Source organism: Meleagris gallopavo, chromosome 2 (genome assembly GCF_000146605.3).
Source record: "Meleagris gallopavo isolate NT-WF06-2002-E0010 breed Aviagen turkey brand Nicholas breeding stock chromosome 2, Turkey_5.1, whole genome shotgun sequence".
NCBI lineage: Eukaryota > Metazoa > Chordata > Aves > Galliformes > Phasianidae > Meleagris > Meleagris gallopavo.
In genome coordinates this window covers 16885654-16911337 of record NC_015012.2, presented here as the reverse complement: position 1 = coordinate 16911337, position 25684 = coordinate 16885654, and the positions used below count along the sequence as shown (strand labels likewise).

General features: G+C 38.5%; 1 protein-coding gene and 1 long non-coding RNA gene across 12 annotated transcripts in view; one reads left to right on the top strand and one right to left on the bottom strand.

Annotated features, from left to right (window-relative positions):
* Positions 1-12288, top strand: part of DISP1 (dispatched RND transporter family member 1) — an 86504-nt gene extending 74216 nt beyond the window's left edge. For all 11 annotated transcript variants that reach the window (XM_019612645.2, XM_019612649.2, XM_019612642.2 and 8 more), the window contains 4 exons: positions 718-845; positions 1248-1345; positions 4432-4529; positions 8639-12288. In XM_019612645.2, coding sequence (XP_019468190.1) covers positions 718-845; positions 1248-1345; positions 4432-4529; positions 8639-12277 — 3963 coding nt within the window. In that variant the 3' untranslated portion in view covers positions 12278-12288. The remainder of the gene's footprint in view (positions 1-717; positions 846-1247; positions 1346-4431; positions 4530-8638) is intronic.
* Positions 12289-24026: 11738 nt separating this feature from the next.
* On the bottom strand, positions 24027-25307 carry LOC109365882. Its single transcript, XR_002111701.1, has 3 exons — positions 25230-25307; positions 25062-25144; positions 24027-24081 (listed from the first exon to the last, which is right to left on the bottom strand). It is a non-coding gene; the product is annotated as an uncharacterized LOC109365882 (long non-coding RNA).
* Positions 25308-25684: the final 377 nt, after the last annotated feature.

Genomic DNA, 25684 nt, shown 5'->3' with positions numbered 1-25684 from the left:
TTCTAAATCAAGTTTCAAAGAGTGAGGGCCAGGATCTATTAAAGGAAAGGGTATTCTAAGTGCCTTCTGGGGATGAAATGATATCCCATATTGAAAGACTGAAAGTAGTCTTTATCAGGTTCTGTTAAATATTGTGCTTGTTTTTTATTTTTCCTGGGCTATCTTACCCATGCTAGCCTTATGGAAAAATTGTCTTTAATTATTATCCTCAAGTATGGTTAAGTTTTTGTTATATATATTTTTGTGGTATATATCTGTACAGATCCATATGTAATGGCTCTTTACTGAAAACAATCGAGTTATTCAACTCATATTTCAACGTCACTTTTGAAATTAAAGACTTGCCTTATTCTTGGAGAAATAGAGAAGATGGATTTGGATATTTTAAAATCATATTTAATCAGTAAAGACTAATAATTAAGATACAGTTTATGAGCACCTTTGCTCTGAAAAGTAAACTGAACATTTGGGTAGGCTGAATTATCACCATTTCTCGGTGAGAGAAGTAATATGTGCCAGAATTCATAATCCCTTCTCAGTTTATGTAGTGGGTCACTATTTTGTCAGACTGGCCCATTATAAAGCATTTTCCTTTTAGAGCAGATGCCTAAAGTAAGGATAATTCGTAACAGAAACTTTCCATCATTTTGACTGTGTTTACACTTTCTTATATGAGCTAAAAAATGAAAAGTATTAATGGGATTTTATAATTCTTAGGGTTTTGAACCAAGAGGAACGGCAATAGGACAGAGATTGGTTACATGGAACAATATGGTGAAAAACACAGGATACAAAGCAACACTAGCGAATTATCCTTTTAAATATGCAGATGAGCAAGCTAAAAGGTAAGAATTTGTATTAAAGAGTTATTGTTTTGTTTTGTTTTTGTGTGTGTGTATGTAATTCTTGCTATAGTGCTCTTTGAAGTTACTGTATATATTGCCAGTGTATCAATAAATATTGGATCTGAACACCTACATTTCTCAAGGGTTTAGACACTTCCCATCATAAACTCTTCAAAACAGTTTGTCATTTTAGTTCCTCTCTGAAACAGGTATTTTTAGTACTGGATGCAATGAAATATTATCCTCTGAAGTCTCTAATAACAAAAACAGTGAATGTTTCCGTTCTTGAATACAAAAGTCACATTGTAACATAAGAGTTGTTAAGATGTGTAACTTATTTAGATACTACTTTTTAAACAATTTCTTTTCTAAGGTGAGTTAAAGCCATTTATTCTGTTTTAGTCATCAAGATGACAGATGGTCAGATGATCACTATGAAAGAGAAAAGAGACAAGCAGAATGGAACTTTCACAAGGATACCTTTTTTTGTGATATTCCAAGTAAGTGGAGAAATTATTTAAGGCAAATAAGCTTCTCCCAGTTGAATGATTTTTGAGCTCTTCTGTATACCCAATCAGGAAAATATTTTTTACTTGCTTACAAACACTTCTTTATGTGCACAGAAGTCTTTGAAATTGTTCTAAAATGTTATATTCTGTTGGTTCTTCCTAGGAAGCGGTTAGTTTCTTAAGGATAAGGATAAGGATATCCTGTTGTTGATAATGCTGACCATTGTAAGAGCAATGTTTTATATATGCCTATAGATATCATACATATCATAGAACCGTATCATAGAACAGCTTAGGTTGGAAGGCACCTCAAGGATGATCAAGTTCCAACCCGTCTGCTACAGACAGGATTGCCAGCCATTAGATCAAGTACTAGATCAGATTACTCAGGACCCCTTCCAACCCAGCCTTAAAGACCTTCAGGGATGGGACACCCACAGCCTCTCTGGGCAGCCTGTTTCAGCACCTCACCACTCTCTCAGTAAAAAACTTCCCTCTGGCATCTAATCTAAATCTCCCTTCCTTAAGTTTAAAATCATTCCCCCTTGTCCTATTACTATCTACCCTTGTAAAAAGTTGATTTCCCTCATGCTTATTAACTCCCTTTAAAATTGGAAGGCTGAAATGAAGTCCCCCTGCAGCCTATTTTTTCCAGGCTGAACAAATAGTTCCTTCAGCCTGTCTTCATAGCAGGGGTGTTCTTTCCAGCCCTTTGATTTTATTTGTGGCCCTCCTCTGGACCCTCTCCAAAAGCTCCACATCCTTCCTGTGTTGGGGGCCCCAGACTGGATGCAGTACTCCAGCTTGGGCCTCTTGAGAGCAGAGTAGAGGGGAGCAGTCACCTCCCCCATCCTGTTCGCCACCCCTCTTCTGAGGGAGCCCTGGATACCATTGGTCTTCTGAGCTGCAAGTGCACACTGCTGGCTCATGTTACGTTTTTCATCAACCAGGACCCCTGAGTCCTTCTCAGCAGGTCTTGTTGAGCCTCATTATGTTCACAAGGGCCCACCTTTCCAGTTTATCAAGGTCCCTCTTGATGACATCCCTTCCTTCTGCTGCATCAGCTGCACCACTTAGTTTGGTGTCATAGCAAACTTGCTGAGAATGCACTCGATCTCATCATCTGTGTTCTTGACAACGATGTTAAAGAGCACTGGTCACAAGACAAACCTCTGGGGGACACTGCTTGTTACCAACCTCCACTTAGACATAAAGCCATTGACTACAGCCCTCTAGAAGCGATCTTCCAACCAATTCTTTATACACCAAATAGTCCACCCTTCAAATTCATCTCTCTCTAATTTAGAGATAAGGATGAGGTGGGGGACCACGTCAAAGACTTTGCAGAAGTCTGGCTGGAAGACAGTACTTAAATCACACTAGTGAAGATATGTTTTATCTGTGCCATCAATCCTAAAAGAAAACTAAAAATAGTTTTCCTCTGTATGTTTATATGAGGCTCTTTTCTATAAGACTACAGGTCATATCCTGCCCAGAATTTAGAGTGCTTTTTAAAGCAGAACAAAACAGAAACCAAAACCAAATCAACCAAAAAAGTCCCCCAGAAGTAATGGAGGCTTATGAAGGTGTCTAAGTTAAACTATTGGACAAAAGAAATCTTTATTAAACTGTTTGCAAGTCATACTGCAGCACTTTGGTAAGTCTTGTTCTGATAGAAAGCATGCATTAGCAGATGTAGAACTTGCTTTTGTTCAGAGAGTGCCTTGGGATGTGGTCTCTTTTGTGACTATTTTTATATTTGAGGACTGATAACAGAACATGAAAGCATAATTGTGAAGTTATTTATTTTATTGATCTGAGAGAACACTGACCAGTAAAAAAGGGGGAATAACAGATTTATGATTTTTTTCAGTTACATTGAAGTTTTGCATCTAAGTGAGAGGCTGTGAACAGTATTGTCATTTCTGCTCTATGAGCAGAACCAAATTAAATTGAGCAGATATTAGATAAGGAAGTGGAAATTTGTTAGAAACACTACCAAGCAATAGCTGTAACTTGAAGCAGAATTAATTACTTTGACCCTGCCTGCTGTTCCTGTATAATCTCATTCTTTCCATTACTGTTTCTGCATCATCTCAATTGTGGCAGTTGTGAAGGAACTGTGCTTCTGTGGGAGTTTGCCAGTTAGCTATGTAGAGAAAACAATTGATTTCCTCTTGGCCTGTACTGATCATTGGTATCTTTCTTAGTCTTCTCCAGGATCAGTAGATTTCCATTTCCTTGATCCTGAAAGCACAGTCAGAGATCATAAAGCAGTATCTTTCCCCAAGTCTTTTTTATTGCATTTCTGTGAAAGGTGACAACTCTGCATTTTCACACCACTGGGGAAAAAAATCAGCCTTTTGGGTTTGGGGTATTGTAATTAATGTGATAAAGTTTCTTAACCCAGGGTACCATATTGTGTTTCTACATGCCATAATGCCATACATTTGTCCATGTATGTATGGTTCTTTTGTTAGCTATGCATAAAGATTTTGCTGCCACTAAGTAAAGATTTTCTTTCCTAAATGCTGTCTTCTAATAAGTGTAATTTAATGGTAATTTAAACTGTATGTGTCTAAATAGTAGAATTATTTTAAATGGCCTTAAGGGTATCACAAAAATTTCTACTGCAGTCATTTGCTTCTAAAGCAAAAACAGTCTTGTAGAAACATCTTTATAATTATTATTTATATTCCAAAATGCCTTACTAAATTAGCCTTTGATTACTATTATCTATGCACTACCGTTATGCAGTGCCAAAAATTTGATAGTTTGCTGATTAGATCTTCTGATTTTGTTTCTGTTTGTCATAGTTCAGAAGATAGACTACTTGAATAGAAGTCTGTAGAGCTTCTAAGTGGTATATAATATTTAAGAAGCCGTATTTACTATAAGCACTTTAAGTAAAATGAAACTTTCATGTGGACTGAGTCTTACAGATAAATAGATCATTTTGAAAATGAGGTGGATTCCTGTGGACTGAAAAGGATCTCACTGGCATTGTTTGAGTGCTGGAATTCTGTCTGTTTTTGATATCAGACAGACACAAATTATACCTTCTCCTGTAATTTCAGGTGATCGCTATTCGCGAGTGGTGTTTACATCAACAGAAGGAGAGAATTTATGGAATTTGAATGCAATTAAGTCAATGTGCAATGTAGATAACCTAAGGGTAAGTCAAGATGCTGTTTAATTTGTCTTACATGCAGATAAGAAGCATTTATTTGAGAGTTTATTTTACTGCCCGTCGTCCAACAGTATGTACGAACACCCCGCGTTGTTTGCACCCTTGTAGAGTGGTCAGTCTGCTTATGGAAGGCTAAGGAGCAACTGTCTATACTGCAAAATTGTACAGGGAAATTTGTTTTTGCTATTAATGTCATCCAGAATAAAATGGAGGAGGGTTGCTTTTAGAAGTTTCTGTGCAGAAAGGGCTATCTTAACAATTGCTTTTTCTTCTCTGAATATTATTCCATGGTTTTTTGTCCTTGTTTTCCATAGAGTATTTCCTTGTTTTTTCACATTCAAGTATCCTCATAGTATAAGAAGTTTTCTCTGTCAGATTTATGGGGTCAAGAGAGAACACGATGGCTGCTGAACATGAAAGAATGCAGATATAGTAGCTAGACAAACAGCCCAATTAATTACATCTGGATAATGATATTGTAAGAGTAACATTAAATTCTCTGTAAATTTGAGAAAGTGAAAGCAGACGTTTTTGCTACCATAGCTTTTGTTATGTGTTTTACAAGATAATCTAGCACACTGATTGAAAACAATGTCCAGTTTCAGCTGATAGAAGTTAGCTGACACAGGCTGAAATGAAGTGAGTGTTCAGATGGCACACTTCTAAACTGTAAGCTTGTCACTTTCTGAAAATGAGTACCTTTTTATCTTTGTAACTGTAAAACTTACGTATACTGCTGACTTTGTATGAAAATTAAGCAATAAGTTTTTCCTCGATTAATAGTGATTAACTGATTTTCTGATGAGATACTGATTTCTTTCTTGTCCAGAACAACAACAACAAAAAACAATTAATATACCACATTTCTTTCATGAGGAATACTTTAATTCTTAATTTGTTTATCACTGCCTCTCAGACAACTGTCTTTATTTTGCCAGATTCCCAAAGTACTGTCATTAACAGATGGCATTTTCTTGCTTAAAATGTTGAGCTGTAGTGGAACACTGTGTAATGAATCTCTCTAGAAGCCCGCTGGCATGCATTTTGTTCTGATTGGCCTCTGTTGGCATAAGTGGGTTTTGTCCTCACATGCTCATGAAATATTCCTTATGTCCTCATCAGAGTTTATTGCACTGACATGATGGCTCATGTTATTTACCTTTATCTCTTTCTGACAGAATGAGCCAGGAGAAAAAAGTCCCGCATTTAAAATAGTTCAGCTCCATTTCAAATTATTTGAGCTAGGGAGTCATCCAGTGACTGGTTAAGTCAGGAAATGTGGTTAAGAATAACCTTTGGCAACAGTGAAAATTAGGGAAGACATTAAGCTTTTTTCTTTTTTTTTAATGTTTCACACTTGAAGTAACTTTTTTTTAACAATTCTAACAATTTCTGAGCATTTGTAACAATACCTTTTAGAGCTCGTGAAGTGCTGAGATAAGCCCGAGTTTTGAATGCTAAGTTCTGCTAATTACCAGACTCTAGAGAGAATGCAAACTTGCACTGTAGCTGTCAGAAGGAACTGATGACTTGTGTGACCTCCCAGTCTTACAGACTCTTCTCTGTCTGTTGTTGATTGGATGCTATTTCCTGGAAATATAAGCCTTATAATTTATGCAGTTTTCTAATGATAAGCAGGATTTCAGCACTCCTATTATTTCATTAAATATGAGCTAACAATATATCCCCTGTATTAATCATGTTCCCATCTGCATGTAACTACTTTAACTGTATATTTTTCTGACACTCATGGGCACCATCTTACAGCTGTTCTGCACGTGCTAGTCCTACAATCTTCATGGAAGTATTATATACAAAATAACTGTAGGATGTGTTCTGATTTTTAACTACTTGGATGAGACAAGCCCTTTCTTTCATCTGGCAATTGCAGGATGTTTTTCCTAAAAACCGTAAACATTTATTTAATAAATTTCAAAGTCTGTAAACGATCTCCTCAGACTGCTTCCCAAAAAACTTATAGTTGTGATTTTTGTCGCTGTGTATACCCATTTGGGCAGGTCTGCTGTGGATAGAGCATGTGCACTGCTTGGTTTCTTCTGTTGTTCCAAAGTAAATGGAAATCTTGCCAGCAGCAGACTGAGTTTGGCAACAGCAAAATGGCCTTTGTGATACCTTTGGATCACTAACAAAGCCCAATGCTATAACATATTAACATTTTACACAGTATTTTAATAAGCTATCCCAAGCTAAATTTTGAATTTTAATTTCTAATTTCCAGCTGCTAGCTCATATTACTTTATCTTTGGCAACAGTTACTTTACAAGTAAATGTTTATGGTCTGCAGCAAGTGTTGAAGAACAGCATATGAACTTCATTGTCACATTCTGATGTGAATGTGCAGAGAAGACAATACAATCCTTTCCTCCTGGTTTGCCTGCTTGACCCAAGGATTTGTCTATTATGTCCTCGTAAGATAAACTTGGAGGCATGCCACAAAAAATACAGATATGCTATTCCAGTGCTTCCTTTTGTTTAGAAGGTTGTTCGGTTTTTCCTGAGTTTGCATGTGTAAGTGTTTCTATCTGGAAACAATCAAATGTGAATTATCCTGTTTTTTTGGAATGCCAGTTTGTTATTGTTCAGAAACTGGTTGATAAAATTAAGTCCACGTTAAAGTTTTTATAACTGTCCTGAGAATTCCCAAGTGCAGGGTTTTGTCTGCATTATAAATGGCTGCTAATAATAAACCCATGCAGTTTCGCTAGAAAAGCAAAGTAGTGTGTTTTAAATTTAGGTGATCTGAAATATACATGGATAATGATTTCCGGTCCCAATCCTATAAACTCTTGACCACATAGATTTAGTGACTTTTATTAATATGCATTATATGCAACCTGATTAAGACTGAAATTATACATGCATCTAAATATTTGAAGAGTTCATTCTCAATCATCACATACAAGCCAGTGTAGAAGCAAACAAGAAATTTTTAAGACTTAAGTTCTCTGTGCCATGTCAAGATGGAGTTTTACCAAGATGAGAAAATTCCCATGATACAATCTTGTTACTTAGCAGTTTCAATTCTACTTTAAAGATGCCTTCATTTCACCCTAAAGAGCCTTGTGCTTAATTAGCAAAGTTTTACACTTAGTGATTTCAAGTAAATCTGAAATATTCTTAATGTGAAAGAAGAGTGTCTGTGTCATTTATCAAAGGAATTCTTAACCAAAATGCTAAAATTGCTATCATTTTCATGAATCTCTGATAGTAGTTCCTAGGCTTAGGGCATTCACTTGAGCTGGCACACAGGTTCTCCACTCCGGGATCTCTCTGCTGTGTCTGCATGTAGTGCCTGCTTGTCCCTGTAACTCCTCTAGCTTTACTGCTGCTGTGCCTTCCTCTGCTCCTTCACTCCTGTGCTGAGCCTTGAGGCTTCTTCCCACAGCGGGTGCAGCATTCAGAGGCACAACTGCCATCTCTGTGCAACATGGCTAATTGTATGGGGCTTTATGCCACAGCTGCATTATTTTGTGCCTTGGAAATCCATGTATCACTCGGGACGTGTAGCAGACTGAGAGGAAATGTGTCAGCTGCAGAGCAAGAAAAAACTTGTGAAGTGAGGATTGTAGAAGAGAGGTCAAATGGTGGAAATCATTGTAAAAAATGTCGCGTTGGTTCTTTCTGGATGGTAAATCCCTGCCTCTCTCAGGACCTTCAGTATGTGATTCCAAGCAGGGTGGAACTTCACCGATGTATAGCTGATTGGATGTTTTCAGGACTGTAGCATGAGATAATAGAAGAGAATTAACAGTCCTCAGTCTGAAAAAAAAAAAATATTTCAATGCATCTTCAAATAATAAAGCATTAACAATAGACCTACAGTAATCTACTGTACGCTTCTGCCAGTTCTATCCTTCTTTGACAAGTCAGGGTGCTAAGTTACTGCTGGGTTAGTCTGGTTCATGTAAGAGGATGCTGATCAAAAACAACGTGCAAAGAAAGAGGAATTTATAAATGATAACAGAAAAAAAAAATTGTAAGCTGAATTTTTATCACTTCAGGATTTGTGTGTGAATGTTTCTAATCACATTATTACTTTAAAATGGATTTTTGCCCTGCCTGTCTTTATACAGATCAGATCCCATTCCCAGTTCGGTGATCTCTGCCAGAGAGCCACTGCTGCTTCTTGCTGTCCCAGCTGGACACTGGGCAACTATATTGCCATCCTAAACAACAGGTCATCATGTCAAAAAATTGTAGAACGGGACGTCTCTCACACCCTAAAGCTGCTTCGCACGTGTGCCAAATACTATTACAATGGAACCCTGGGGCCAGACTGCTGGGATATGAATGCCAAAAGGAAGGACCAACTCAAGTGTACAAATGTGCCTCGCAAATGTACCAAGTACAATGCTGTTTACCAGATCCTTCACTATCTAGTGGACAAGGATTTTCTAAGCCCAAAGACAGCTGACTATGTCTTACCAGCTTTAAAATATAGCATGCTCTTCTCTCCAACTGAGAAAGGAGAAAGCATGATGAGTATTTACCTTGATAACTTTGAGAACTGGAACTCTTCAGATGGTGTGACAACCGTCACAGGAATTGAGTTTGGAATAAAACATAGTTTGTTTCAAGATTACCTGTTGATGGATACTGTGTATCCTGCCATAGCCATTGTAATTGTTCTGTTAGTTATGTGTGTGTACACTAAGTCCATGTTTATCACGCTGATGACTATGTTTGCAATAATTAGTTCCTTGATTGTTTCTTATTTTCTGTATCGAGTAGTATTTAATTTTGAGTTCTTTCCATTCATGAATCTCACTGCATTAATTATTCTTGTTGGGATCGGAGCAGATGATGCTTTTGTCTTATGTGACGTTTGGAACTACACAAAATTTGATAAACCTCATGCTGGAACTTCTGAGACAGTGAGCATCACGTTGCAGCATGCTGCTCTTTCCATGTTTGTCACCAGTTTTACCACCGCTGCTGCCTTCTATGCTAATTATGTCAGCAATATCACAGCAATCAGATGTTTTGGTGTCTATGCTGGCACTGCCATCTTGGTAAATTATGTTTTAATGGTTACTTGGCTACCTGCTGTAGTTGTGTTACATGAACGTTATCTTCTCAATATTTTCAGTTGCTTTAAAAAACCTCAGCAGAGGGTGTACAACAACAAAAACTGCTGGACAGTGTTGTGCCAAATGTTCCACAAGGTTATTTTTGCAGTCTCAGAAGCATCCAGGATATTTTTTGAAAAAGTTTTGCCATGCATTGTTATCAAATTTCGTTATATTTGGCTTTTCTGGTTCCTTGCCTTAACAATTGGTGGAGCATACATTGTCTGTATAAATCCAAAGATGAAATTGCCGTCATTGGAGCTCTCTGAGTTTCAGGTATTTAGGTCTTCTCACCCCTTTGAACGATACGATGCAGAATACAAAAAGCTTTTCATGTTTGAACGTGTCCACCACGGAGAGGAGCTCCACATGCCAATTACGGTAATCTGGGGTGTCACGCCTGAAGATAATGGTGACCCTTTAAATCCTAAAAGTAAAGGGAAGCTGCAACTAGATAGCAGTTTTAATATTGCTAGCCCGGCTTCACAGGTTTGGATTTTGCGCTTCTGTCAGAAGCTAAGAAATCAAACATTCTTTTATCAGACTGAAGAACAAGACTTCACAAGCTGCTTTATTGAAACATTTAAGCAGTGGATGGAAAATCAGGACTGTGATGAGCCATCTCTTTACCCCTGCTGCAGCCACTGGAGCTTTCCGTACAAACAAGAAGTCTTTGAGTTATGTATCAAGAGAGCTATAATGGAGCTAGAAAGAAGCACAGGGTACCATTTGGATAGCAAAACCCCAGGGCCTCGCTTTGACCTGAATGACACTATCAGGGCAGTGGTGCTGGAGTTCCAAAGCACCTACCTCTTCACACTGGCTTATGAGAAAATGCATCAGTTCTACAAAGAGGTGGACTCGTGGATTTCAAGTGAGCTTAGTTCAGCTCCTGAAGGTCTTAGCAATGGTTGGTTTGTAAGTAATTTAGAATTTTATGATCTACAGGACAGTCTTTCTGATGGTACTCTGATTGCCATGGGTCTTTCAGTTGCTGTTGCATTTAGTGTAATGCTTCTTACAACTTGGAACATTATTATAAGCCTTTATGCAATAGTTTCAATCGCTGGAACTATTTTTGTCACTGTAGGTTCTCTGGTTCTTCTTGGATGGGAGCTAAATGTATTAGAATCTGTCACTATTTCTGTGGCTGTCGGCTTGTCTGTAGACTTTGCTGTTCATTATGGAGTAGCTTATCGCTTAGCCCCTGATCCTGACCGAGAGGGAAAAGTGATTTTCTCTCTAAGCCGAATGGGTTCTGCTATTGCAATGGCTGCATTGACAACGTTTGTAGCTGGAGCAATGATGATGCCCTCTACAGTGTTGGCATACACGCAGCTTGGCACGTTCATGATGCTAATAATGTGCATTAGTTGGGCTTTTGCAACATTCTTCTTCCAGTGCATGTGCCGATGCCTTGGACCCCAGGGCACTTGTGGCCAGATCCCGCTACCAAAAAAACTGCGCTGTAATGCCTTTTCTCAGACCTTTTCAGGAGCCCAGGGGGGAAGAGGTCAAAATAAATCACATCCCATTAGCAAATACCAGCTGGACTCCAGAGGTCAGAAGCCAGAAATGGAGCATGAGCACTATGAGCTGGAGCCACTGGCATCACAAGCAGGTATCTGTAACCCTGCAGAGAAAGTGACTTATGAAGAAACTCACATCTGCTCGGAACTCTTCAGCAGCAGGCCCCAGAACACATGTATTCCTATGCATTCAGTGTATAATAGTGAAGTGAGCAAAAGCATTAAAAACGTTGCTGGTTCAGCTGTGCTACAGTCGTCTATTGACCAACATGCTCTGTGCCCGCTCTTCTCTCAAAACAGGCAGTGCAGTTGCCCGGATCCATATAAGCAGGTAACAGTAAAGTGGAGCCCACACTCATGTCAACAGCTAAGCGATCCCTTCTGTTACCAGTGTTCTCCTTCCCCTGGAGCCGTGCAGATCCAAAGCTCTGTGACTCCCATAAATACTTTACAGCAAACTACTGAAAGTTATGTGCATCCTGTCCAGCATGTCCTCCATTGCAGCTGCCTTCAAGGAAGGCTCAAAAGAACGATGACGCAGAACTCGCTGCCGAAAAACTTTTTCCTCCAGTCAGTGCAACAGTTTCAGGCACATCAAAGAGTAAACAGGACAGATGCTCACCAAAACCCAGAGGAAAACGTAAGAACGATTCCAAAGGTGATGAGCTCCTCACAGTTTCTGTGCCGAAATGTAGGGCCTCTAATTGTGCATTGCTCTGAATGTGACAACAGCATATCTAACAACCAAAAGGGACTCTGTCAGAAGGCAGACAAGTGTGATGAAAAGGGTGGCACAGAAGCCAATGGGGTGGAAAGCAAGAAAGCCTCTATATCAAAGCAGAAAAAGAAAGCTGAGAGCAAAATAGATCAGTGTTCTTTGCAGAATGACCAAGTTTTGAAGGGTGACCACGCTGCTAAAAAACACCTGCTGAATAGGTCAGTAGGAGAGGCTCACTGTGAAGGTTGCCATGAAAACTCACACTGTTGTAGCAGAGCTGTTGCAGTGAAGTGCAATTCTGTTGACTGTCAAATGCCAAACATCGAAGCCAATGTGCCTCCTATGTTAATGCGCCCAGAACTTTCCAATGAAAGTTTGTTAATAAAAACGCTATAATAAATCTTTAATTTGGCTGTCCTGTGTCTTTCTTTTAGAAGCGTGTTTAAGACACTAAACAAGAAAGTCCTGAATAAATATGAATTATAATTGCATTTTAGAATGAGAAAGGTATTTTATAGAAGGGTAATATTTATACATTTCATAAAGCCATTACACATAGTAAAACCAGATGTTGTCCAGAATGTTTTTGGTTTTTCTTTTTTTTTCCTGTAGCTCGTAAACTGGATTATGCTTAATTTAACTTTTGCCCTAGGGCACTGGAGCTTGAATTTTCAGTATAAATCATCTTCAGAAATAAAACATTGCAAAGAAACGCTCCCTTTTCTGAAGCCAGGGCTTGTGGGACTGACAGTGTCTGGGGTAAGTGTGTTTGCCACCACGTTTTCTGAGTGCATTGCTTCCCTTTATCTACTCAGCAGGCTTCTGTTCTGAAGCCTGTCTCAAAACATTGGGAGGACTGTAACTGTTAATTAAGTGTTGTCTGGAAGAGCAGAGAGTGTAGTGTGCTTGGGGAGTGTTTTCAACTATTAATCCTAACAAAATCCTAACAAAAAGGAAATGCTGTTGTGGAGGTCATTAGCACTTGTGCTATCATTGTTATGAATCTATGTATGTATGTTAAAAAAAGTTTTAAACTGCCCTTTCTGGCACTTACTGTATAGACAGCATTAAATACTGGAAAATACAAGGGGAAACAATAGTAAGTAGATGTTACTTCTCAGTGATGACAAGAAAGGTATAATTTGTGAATATGATGTGTATAAAATCCTGATTTATAAAATTGGCCTTAAAGAGCTGTGCAATACTGCAATTTTCCCAACAATGTATGGAAATGAGAAGTAACACTACTGTAGAGAAAGGCATAGGGAATGCATGTGTTCTTACTGCTTGTAGGATTAGTTGAAGAAAATTTTGAAGGCTCAAAGGCATAAATGGAAATACAATTCTCTATGTTTTGCTTACCCAGAAAAGTTATGATGTGTAAGTACAAATATTGTCCTAAACCCTGTGACTGAGAAACTGGATTTCAGATACTGTATTTGTGTAACTGCAACATTTAGTCAAATGACAGATATGATTTGGTCATGGAGATGCTCACTGGTCTCATCCATCAGAGAAAGTGGATTTGAGAGCTGGAACTGTCTAGTATGTCATAATTGGTAGGTACCATAATGCCAGATCTCTCTATAGATAGTAGTTTATTATGCTGATCATGTTAATTTATCTGGTGTATTTAACAGATCGATTTCATAGACTGATGTGAAATCATATACTTGGTGTTTCGTGAATCACTGGAGAAAAAGCGTGGCATTTTCTGCTCTTATGTTCATATTGAAGGGACGTAAAAGATGAATATCATATGGTAAACCATTTTGGTTTCTCTGGGAGTAACCATGATAGTGCTTGTATATCCCAGAGACTAGAAGAAAGTGGGAGTCTGAACTCAACAGAAGAAGCTAAAATGATTTTACATGGTTACTTTTAAGTAGAGTAGCAGCCTAGGTATAAAATAAAACTCATTCTTGGGTCCTTTAAAACCCATAACTCAATTTAGAGCCAGATTCCTTCTAAACATTTGTAACAAGAGCAACTCAAGGATTTTCTGTGCGCTGTAAAGGCTATTAATTATAAAGAGTTAAGACATGCAGTGCTAGACAATCTAAAGAACATAAAAGGGTTAAGAAATAAATTGGACCATTGCCATGTGTCATTATCCATCTTTTTTTCTAACCATTGCACCTGACTGAATACAATTTTTGTGAGGGATGTACGTTACATGCTAGGGAATAAATCTGTTAGACAACAGTAAGCCTGAAATAAAAATGATGTTTTGATAGTTTAGTTGACCTCCAGTGAGGCTTTGCTAAAGCAGCACATAACACTTGCGCAGTGCCTGTCACATCAGCTGTCACTCATGGCTGTGTGCCTCTAAGACATGGGCCTTAGGGACATCCTAGTGAACACATCTGCAGAACATAGGGTGTTCTGAACTGGTTAGCTCAAAACCGAGATTTATTCTGAGCCAGCTTTCCATAACTGCATACTGCATAAGGAAACTCCTTACTGCTTCTACTAATAAATGCTATTAAATAATGGTGAGGTAAGCGATGAAGACTTGCTTTATATTTTCATTATATTTTTTAAGTTCTTAAGTGCTGATGTAATAAAATAAAAAAAAAGTATGGGCAGATGAGGAGTTGTAGTGCAATGTACTCTTAGAAAAGACTGAAATGAGCTAGCAAATTCTATTGCTGTTGTATGTGACTTTGCCATTGCCTCCCTGCTAACTTCTTTATTCTTTCTGAATCACATAGCTGGACCAGGAGCAATTATTGAAAGAGAGTAAGTTTAATATTGATGTGTGTGTGGGCATCAGCTCTGTCAATTAATGCATGGATTTCAGAATTCCATTCAACACAAGACTCCTGGAGAGTAAAAGAGAATAGGGGCTGGTTCCAGTGTGACAGTTGAAAGCTAATGAGGCTATAGGCATTAGTTTGTCTCTAGAAAGCCCATGAGAGAGAAATAAATATTAAGTTATTATAGACTTGTAGGTGTGAACAAGCGGAGGTTGGGATCCTGTTCCACTCTGAAATCTAAGCAAGGACTACTGTATCCTGCGAAGACATCTCTTTGTAAGAGTTGCCAAAGATTACCATGTCCCCTGGGAAGCTGATGAACATCAAATACTCTACTGAATTGGGCAGGGTATTCAGTAATTGTGGTGATGATGCATAGCTTGGTACATGAAGACTATAGGAAAGACTGACAGTGGGAAGGCTTTGCTGTAACTTGCTCCTGCAGTGAGTCTTCCAAGTAACATCTATTTGATTTGAAGAGAGGAAAGAAAGACTGAATGTAGGAGGACAGTAGTTTGCTGGTGTCTCTGAAGTTAGTTGTACCTTTTCTTTAAGAATGAATTCCTTGAATGAGAATCTTCCTGGGAGCAGGACTTACATCTTGAACCTGATACCTCAGGAAGAAAAAAACTACGTATTAGGCTCCTCAGTTGTCTGTGTTGCCCATAGGCTCTGTATTTCAGATTACAATCACATTTGTGTGGGTAATAGAGTGATTAGTTTTTTCAGTTTTTAACTAAAATGGTATGATAATTTAAAGTAAGCCCTTCAAAATATAACACCATGCTTAATATATAATCACTGTGAATGCAGAAACCTCCTCCAAAGTGTTTGTAGATGGGTTGGAAGCTTCTGTACTAATATAAGGGAATTTTAAAGTCATTATATCATTGTGTTCTTTAAGAAAATGAATATCCATAATTTTACATTAATCTGCAATTTGTTCTTTATTTATTGATGTAGAAGTATTCATTTAAAAATACTTAGGATTAGGAACACCTCTAATTTTGTTATATGGAGTATTAGCGGTCATTCTGAGAGAGATCTAAATATGCAGGTTGACAGATGACAAAGTTGTAGCACTGTAAGAAATGTCAAACGTCATCAAAATAGAATTTCTGTATATAGACAATATTATGCTGCTTAATATAGGTAGCAGATGGCTGATTCAGACCAAATTCACACTGATTTCATTGAATTGGACCTCAAATTTTTTCCACATGCTGGCAAGCTGTATTAAATTTCACTTCTGTCAGTAATATGCCAGTTGATGATAAATTCCCTCTGTTGATGATAACTTTCTCATCCAGGTGACAGAGGAGCCATTGAGGAGAGGTGCTGTGCTGATCCTCATTCTCACCAACAAGAGGAGACTTGTGGGGAATGTGAAGGTCAAGGGCAGCTGTGGCTGCAGTAACCATGAAGAGGTAGAGTTCAAAATCCTTAAGACAGTAATTTTTATTTACTTATTGCCTTTTCTTGGATGCCCTTGTAGCTTATTTTTTTTTTTTCCTGACATAGTACTGAATCTGTTATGTGTCAAACGTAGCTCTTTTTGACATTAAAATACACTGAAGGTAAGTAATTTTCTATGTATTTCTTGTAGCTATAAAACTGCATTTAGAAGCAGGTCTTCCTCTTCTCTTGCTCAGATTTTTCTAGACTTTCTGAAATACAGCTTGTGTAGCATAATCTCTGATCCTTTCTCATTTGAGATGCATAATTCCATTTGGAGAACACAATGCGTGAGCTTTCTAACAGTTCACAGCAGTATTTTGCCACTAAATAGGGCAGAAATAATGAGTACAGTGTTATATTGCCACTACTTCGAATACTTCTACAGTATTCGAAGTTTGTAGCTACATGACTTGGGGGTTTTATTTAGCATAGCACTGAAATAGTATAATCTTCAAAAAGGCAGGATTGAGTCCCTGTTCTCAAGCATGAACTTTGTAATATAAATGACAAGTAGTGGGTCATTCTTATCTTCTTTGTCTAACATTATCTTCACACACACACACCAAAAACAAACAAACAAAAAACAAACAAAAAAACCCAAACAAACAAACAAAAATCCAAGAACACTAGTTTAAAAAAAAAAAAAAAAACTAATTCAGGAAGTATTAAGCAAAGCATCATAAAATTGAAAAATGCTCAGATTGGAGTGTTTTGCCAAGAGGGGAACTCTGCTGCTTTCTCTATTCTGTAAGGACCTCACTTAATATGTCCCATATGAACAGCAGGCTGCTGTAGAATGAGAATTCAAGAAACTCTCCTCTGACATCTCTTGATGGTGTCACGTGCCAGAGAAGTTTGACATGTGTAATAATTTTAACAGTACTGGGAAAAGATACCGTACCAAAAGAAAATGTCTTAATGGAGAGACTATCATTCAGATGTTGCTCTATCTGGCATTGTCATCAGTTGCAGCTGAAAAGCAACATGGAACTTGAACTAATAGATTTTAAATGAGAGATACATAAGAATTTGAGACAGCTCAGTAGGTGCGCTGAATTAACTTAGATCTATTGGCTTCGAGTAATCCAGCTAAGGTGAAGTGAGGAGAGATTGATGCCTCAAGTCTTTATTTGCTTTGAAATAGTCTTCTACACAATACAGAGAGACTAAATATGTTGAAAATATGTGGAAACCACAGTATTTGAAACTAAAAACTTATGATCTCGGAGTCATAAGCTTTTTAAACTCAGTAGTGAACAATAGCATGTAAAAGGTTGTTGATGTTTAATTAGGGAACTGTAAACTTCTATGGATTTAACATTAGTTGTGGTTTAAAAGAGCAAATTTCATGAACTTGCAATAAATGTTGATGCGTGTTCAAGAAGACCTGTAACTCCGTGCTTCCAAATAGTTTCTAGCACTATAACTTTGATATAGTCCACTTGGCATCTATTATGCTGGTCCACAGGCACCGTAGTGCAACAGATTCAGCCGTCACTAGTCAGGACTTTGGATGGAGCCTGAACTGCCTGCTGAATGATCAGCTCAAAACTGGGACCAACCTTAAGAGCAAAACAAGAGTCTGTCTGTCTTCTGCCAGATGCTAACTTGTTATGGGCAACAGAGGAGGGAGGTTGAAATCTGTACTTGTGTTTTTCCCTTGAAGAAAGAAGCTGACTAGCACAGATGTTTCAAAAGTCAGAAGGCAGATAAAGTCATCTCATGAAGCCCTTATGAGGCTGTATAGGGGTAACTGAAGCTTTGTGGAGGTGCTTGGATTTTTGGTGTGCCAAATATATGGCTGGATTTTCTTAGCTGTTACTGATTTCCAAACTGATCGTCCAGCTTTTCATTTCACCCAGGTTATATGTAAAAAGTGACCTGATCTGTTTCTGTTCTGGCACTGTCAAAGAAATACTATGCTCATGTATATTTTAGGTATATAAAGTCTAGAATAATACTTCCTAGTCTTAAACTCCTATTGTTATAAACTGACGTTTAAAGTTGTTGTCATTACTTCAGCATTTTTATTAATAGTCCAGCCCTGCAGAGACACATAAACTCTGTTTTCATTTACCATTTTTAGTACTTCATGATTGTATTTCAGGATGTCTTTAAAATGAAAAAAGTGTAAATGCTGGCCCTGCATACACAGATGATTCAAGGTATCTACAGTTAGCATTAAAACTACTCGAAACAAATGACAGAAAAATAACAACTTCATCTGTAACAGTAGAACAAAAGCGTAATATGCTTCATTTTTAGTAGGTCTCTGTACGCAGCCCTGTGTCCAGCATGCACCTTTCCAGCCCACCTCTCAGGGCTACTTCCACCCTTGTTCTCTTTCGGTTCTTCTTCCCGGCTCAGCTCTGGTTCCTTGCAGTGTCTGAATGTCCTGAAGTACAAGAGCTGGTTGTTGTACTGCAAGGGGACAACCAGTCTGGAGAGGCTGCAACTATGCTGTTGCGTGCCTGCTTTTTAAATACAGATTCCCAGACACAGACATTGAATGAGACCCGCTCTTGTATCTCTCTTCGTTTTCTGAGCATGAGAGTGATTGATCTCCAGCAAAGCAGGTGTGATGGCCTTACACAGCAGGGAACCCTGGACTGTGCAATCCCCAAGGATTAGTCCCCAGTCCTGAGAACTCTCAACCATTTATCTTGGGTCTGCATTTGCCTTTTGTCTGTTGTCATTGTGCTGTCATCTGTGAGTTATTCTCCCCCACTCTGGGCAGCAGAGAGCAGCTCCCTCCTGGTGCTTGTATCCTGAAATCCTTGCTGCCAAAAGGCCTCGCTGCAGGATGAGCTCCCCTTGCTCACGTAGGGCCTTGTGGGAGCCCCTTGTCAGTGGAGGAAAGCTAGAAGGAGTCATTTATTTAAGTGGCCTTGCCCTGATATAGCTATTGTTTGCATTGCTCTGCCGCCTGGGGACTGGGAATGGAGCAAGGGCAGCATGAGTTTCTCAGGAGACAGTAAATCTGAGGGCCATGGATTTCAATCTGGTTTGTCTTCTGACTGTGCCAGAACTCAGACATTGTCTAACATTTGTTGTCTTGTTCCTGGCTTTTGATACACTTTAGCCTGAAAAGCCTGATTGATGTGCAGACCTGCTGGAGTCTTCGGCATTCACTCTTGCTCTGGTTTTGCATTGTATTTTAAGATAAGGAGAGCAAAGATTTGGGTCAGATGTTGTTGTTGCTGCTAGTGTCTTCCTCCTTCTCTCCACCCAACTCCATGCTATCTGGAAATGGGTCCACCCTTCCTTAGGAAGCCCAGACAGCAAGGAAGCCACAGCCTATTTGTATTTTTAATTTAGATGTGCCTGAATGCATGTGGATTTCCTCAGAGCTATCGCAGCTCTCAGGTTGGTTTGTTTTCTTCTTCAGAGGATCTGAAGTCTTATCTCCAGTGTATCCAACTAGACACAGACCATTTGTAACCTCTCCTGCAGCGGAAGGGAAATGGGGAAGACAAACTGGAGCAATGCCAAAAGACTACTGTTCTCAACCTCTGACATCCCTTCTCCACAGGATACCAGCTGATCTGTGATTGATTATCTGAACTGAGATTTGGCTCCCAGCTTGGAAGCTTTGCCGTATACTGAAATAGTTCAGTATAAGAGAAATCAGAGAGCTCCTGACTGCTTGAGTAGAGGTGCAGCAGACAGTAAGTATGTCAGCACCTAGAGCTCTTTGCTGCCACTGAGAAGGTGGTGTGCATCCTGGGCTGTGGGGTCATGCCTGAAAACCCTCTGTTGCCATTGGGTTTTTTTTTGTTTGTTTTTGTTTTTTTAAAAAAGGGAAAATGGAGTAGGAGCATCTTCAAACTACCAATCCGGGTGTAACCTTGCAGAAGCACTTTTGTCTCTTCCCAGTGACAATCTAAGGAGCCCACGATCCTATTTTAGGAGCAGTGCCTAATATGGAACATCTCCCTCAGAAGGTTTTGAAGGATTGGATTGTCTTTCTGGCTAATGGTGCAGTGTAGTCTTTTTCTTTCTTGTTAACTGATGTATCAACGGGTTGAACCTGGGTGTGGAATAACGTGGAAAAAGTGCAAAAGCAGAGAGAGAAATATTTTCTTCCCTCATTGAGGTTGCAAGCTTGGTAAATGGGCTACTTAGTTTCCATAAGTGTTTTTACTTGATCAGGTAAAGGAAGGGATTGACATCTTGTGATACTCGCTCTGTTTCTCCTTGCCACCACAAGACATCAAAGTCAATGTTGCATTGTGTTTGAGGCCATTTTATACAATATTATGTAATAATTGTCTTTTAAGGACAGAGAACCCTCTCTTCTTGATAACTGGTCATCTATTTCATGATAGTTTATCATTGCTTACAGTACTCCCTGTGCTTTTAGCTCAGCTGTTCTCTCATCTTCCCTATGCTGATGCTTTAAACTCAGTACATGTTCCAGCAGTGTGCTGGCTTGGGAAAGTTTAATTCACTTGGCTAATCTATTGTTCCCATTTGTTTGTTTGCATAGATTTTAACAGGAAAAGATGTGGAGTTTAGTCTATGGCAGCAGACAGCATGCACCCAGGGCACCTGGTAATGCTTGTTTGTGTGCACTATTTGTATTAATCAAGAAGTTTTGAATCTTGCGTGCTAAAATACTGTATTTCCAATTCAGAGTCTTCCAGTATGTAAATATAGAAGCTATCCTTTCTTGTAACCGAGAATGAAGAAAAGTGAGTAATTTCCAGTGGGAAGCAATTCTTGGGAAGTTTTAGCTCCATATGTATAGATTTAAATGTGTCTATAAAAATACAGGATAAGTAAGCAAGCAAGCAGAAAATTGGCTTTTTTAAAAGGTTAGGTATGGTCATAAAGGTGAGGCTGTTAAAAAATCCTGTTCTTACAATATTTACTTCTAGTGTTTATGCAGTTCAAGCTTTGAAATGCATCAGCATACTTTACTTAAGGAAGCTCAGGTTTACATTAGTTTCTAAAAATGTCATCTTTTACTTCTAGCTTTCTATGAAAGTTTGGTCTTTCTTCCCATATACAGATCTGTCTGCAGTATGCCAAGTCATTCATTACCTCCAGAGGGGCTGCCCTTCTTTGTTATACCTGGATTTCAGGCAGATGCACAGATGTCAGTGGGGCAGCATGTGGCTGCCTGCTCCTATTCTCCAGGCTTCAGTCCACTGTGGGAACCTAAAGCCTGCTCTCTGCCTCTTCAATACCAATTCAAGGTACTGATCTAGTTTTAAAATCAATAAATAGATCAAGCTTCAGCAACAATAGAAGTTGAATATTAATCTGTGTTTGGCTGTAGCTGCTGCACACTTCTAGGACCATTCCAAACATGCAGCCTCAGCATACCCATTCTCTTGATTACTGATAAGGAAGACATCTTAGAAGTTATCAGATGAATCCAAAATCAGAACACTCTGTGGATGCATTTCAGAGCTTTCCTAGAAAGCCATTTCATACTTGGGTACTTAAATTATGAACTTCATTCTCATATCTCTAAATCTCCCACCTGTCCTTCCTCTATTAACATGTTTACATGAACAGAAGAATGTTGATCCCCAGAAGGGAAGACTGCCAGGCATAACGTGGTATCTGCTTGATTTCTGCAACCTTATGGATAGGACAACAGTAAAAGAAAGTGCAAAATAAGGCAGGTAGATTTGTTCTCCAGCTTTTTTTAGTTTTCTGCATTGCTTCTACAGCTCTTTGTGTGTGTTCCAGATTTTACACATAAATATAAGATCAGCTCTGGAAGGCAAGGGTATTACCCAGAGAGGCACAGATACAAGCAGTGAGGCACAGATACAAGCATTAAAGAGAGGCAGGTAATTAATGTACATATTAACTACCCCTGATTCAGAATTTACACAGTTCCAGGAGAAGGCACAATCTCATAAATTACATCTTCACTATTTTCATGACTATTCATATTAAAAATTGTGTGAAATAGAAAGATAAGTCCAATTCTCAGATGATGGGTTAAATCTACATTAGTGGCAGATGAATAAATCTTTCTTCTGACTGATAAATAAAGCAAAGACCAAACTTGCTGCTCCCAGGTTTTTTAATATTGATTGAACTGGAATAAAAAGGATGTATGTAGAGGCAGATGAGCTGAGCCTTAGTCATGTATGTGCCTCTGAATGAGTATATTACTATCTTGTTGAGTACTGGACTTTAATGCTTTAGAATTGAGTTAACAGTGCCAGTTTGACCTTACAGGACATGCAGTTAAAACAGTCAGAATTAAACACTGTGTGCAGAAAATGACTGGAACTGTATTATGGGTCCTTGGTGGATACACAGACAATATGCTGGGAAGTAACTAGTACCTTAATGGGCAGTCATTAATGCATTGACATGAATTGTAGAAAACAGCCATGTGTGGTTCATCTGCCAGCATTTAAAGAGGAAAGCCAAAATTATTATTTTTTCATCTTGATACGGGTTGCTGCTCTCTCTACTCTGTACTGCTATAGGAATTTTCAAGGCAAATGAGTTGTCTCATTTGCCTTTCCTATTGTCTTTCCAGTGCACCCAGTTGTGGCTGTCTCAAAAAAGATTTAAATCCTTCTTGTGTTTCCATTGTAATTATGCTGAAGTATTGAGGGATGAGGGTGGGGAAGCTATTTTTTCTTGATCTCAGCTGACAATCGGTTTATCCTCCTGAAGTACGACAGCTGATCTTTGATCATTTTTCATTAGCTGGTGAAATATTAGATATTATTCATACAAATATATAATCCAGCTTTTGTTCTCTGAGCTGGTTCTGCTGGAGGATATCCAAGCTGGAGAGAAATGAACAAGGAAAACCGTGCACTGATGCAGTGTGCCTGATGTTACAGGCAGTGCGTAACGTGATTGCAGGTTTTTCCTGCCCTCATTTCCTCTTCCTGTTGGTCCTGAAGTTAATGAAGATTTGAAAAAATTATTCAGTATTTTGTTTGTATAATAAGTATTGATAGTATGAACAGTGAAGTTTTTAAACATGAAACATACTGACATTTCCTTGGGAAATTATAAGTGCTGTTGCTGTAGGGGGTTATATTAAATACAGTGCAGGTAGTATTTGCTCAAGTGAGGCAGGAAGTCAAAACTTTCCTCGAGACTTTATAGTTCAAGAATTTCTTATAAATTTTGCCAAGAAAGCAACATGTCTATGAAAACAGTTTCTGGAGTAAATCAAAATCCTTGTTGCCCTTAGGGCCTCACTGAGATCTTCTTCTCAGATATCAGCTGCATGAGAGATGAAAATAAATGTGTCTTTCTGACTGAATGCTCTTCTGCTTTGTCTTTCCACCAGCCTGGAGAGAATTAGTGGAGTCAGAGCTCTGGAATGCACATGGAGCTGTCAGGAATCTTGATATTCGAGGGGCCTGAGCCTTAAGTGAAAATCTAAGATGAGTGGCTGAACTAGCAAACTTCTAGAGAAAGAACAAACATATTACATTTAGCTATTTAAAGAAAGAAACTCTATTAATCAGACCTATAAATTACCATCTTTAGCTGTAACTAGCCATAGACTGGCAGTAGCAAGTGCTAGTTTTGTTCTGCTTGCCATTCAGCGTGGGAAAGTGGGTAAGAGTAAGAGGCACAGTAAGTCCTGTGCTCCTGTAAATGTTCTTAAAGAGAGAAGCTGGAGGAAGAAACTAACAGTCTTCTTACCCACTTGGTCTTCAAACTGATGGCTGAATGACAGCCAGCTTCAGAAACTCAGATCTCCTGGATTGTTGTTGAAACTGTTATGACCATAATTTTATTCAAATACAGTTTGAAAAATCTTGAAATGTTTTGTAACACTCACTGTTATTTTAGTGCTTATAAAGCAGGGAAGATATGAGAAATACAGAAAACACAATTTTGAAGACCTTTGCAAACAGCATAACCAATTTATTAATTAATTCAAAATATTTAACATTTTTACCGAAGATGTCAAGGTTTCTTTGTGGCTGTTTGACATTTTCTCTTTTTGTCTCTTCCTGGACCTTCTCTATTTTACCACTAAAAAAGTGAAAGAAGAAAAAAATAATTAAGAAATACCAACTAGCCAAAAAAAAAAAAAGAGAAAGCTGAAGCTTGTTTTGTTTCATAGGAAGATGATTCTCACAATCAGATTTTTGCTGGAAATTAATGTTTTACTGGTTCCTGAAATGAAAAAAAACCCTCAATCTGATAAGGTTAGCTTGTTCTGTCTGAGAACTTTGATCTCTTTCCTGCCCCTGGCCTTTGTGCAGCTTTGTCTCCTTTTGTATAAATCACAGCCTGGTCTTTTCACTCCAATTTGGGAAGAATGTCAGGTATGCCTGTGTCAAATTGCCCGCATAACCTTCACTGCTTTAAGGCACACACTGACGGTCGCCTCTGTGTGACAGAGCCTAAGGTATCTGGTTTATCTGTCACTTCTAGGTAAAGTCACCTTCTACACTGACTTTTTCAGCTAACTTGACTAAAATTAGTGTCTGCCCACAGTTTCAGTGAAGTTATTTGGGCATTTTAGATTCTCATCAAGATTCAGATGTGTTCTTGAATTTCTATTTGCAATTACCTTCTTTTCTAATTTCAATTTAGACTATTCCAGTAGTGCTTAGTTCTACTTTTTTGCTGATTTCTATTTTTCAAACAAAAACAATTTATGTTATTTTGCTTAGCAAAATCTATGCAGTAAATGACTTATTTTTTCTAAGCAAACCTTCTTTCCTGTGGAGCAAAAGCTTTTAGAACTTATGAAGAGGCAGGTCCATACAGTGAAAATGCTATCAGAAAAAACTGGATTTCCCACTGATGTGTTTGATGTGTCCACCCAATCCTTGGCAAAAACTGATTTCAATGACTAAATTAACCAAAAAGTAAGCTATTGGATTATTCTTTCAGAAGTCTTTGTATTTATATAGCCAAAGAAATGGCTAAAGCAAGAAACAGGACTATGATTCTGGCCTTCACTTCTGCAACAACTTGTACTTTTAAGTTTCTCTGTGCCTTACCTCTCAAGACTAAGCAGTGGGAGAGACCATGCTGACAATTCAGAGTACTGAGAAAAGCTTTAAAAGTTCTCAGAAACTACAGGCTGTAATATAGCACAGATTATCAATAGTTCATCCAGATGCTCCCAGTTTGCTGATGAAAGGGACTAGTTACTGAATGCAATTTACCAAAAATCTCATTGTCTTATCACACAGATGGGCCACAAACAAATGGAGAGGAAACATGGAGATGTGAGCAGAACCTCATTTTGTCATAGTCTGGTTCCAGAACCAGACTCAGGACTAACCTTGGTTTTGGCTGCATCTTCAGATGTCTTCCATTTGAGAATAGATTCAAACCAATCTCATTTGGCTGATGTAAGTGGTTTGGGTTTTGTTCTGTTTGTTGTTTTCCAGTATGATTTCTTTAATTATTCCCCCAAATTGTATAGTTATTTACATTTCGTACATTGTACCTTGCAGCCACTTAGTCTTCAAGATCTCTATCCAGTGTTGTCGTACTTGGAAATACAGATTAGTCAGGTTCATCTGGTATTTCAGATATTGCTTAGAAATGAGACAGAAACCACTGAGTTTGAGTCTGATTTATTCCATATGATACTAATACTATATAAAAAGATGCT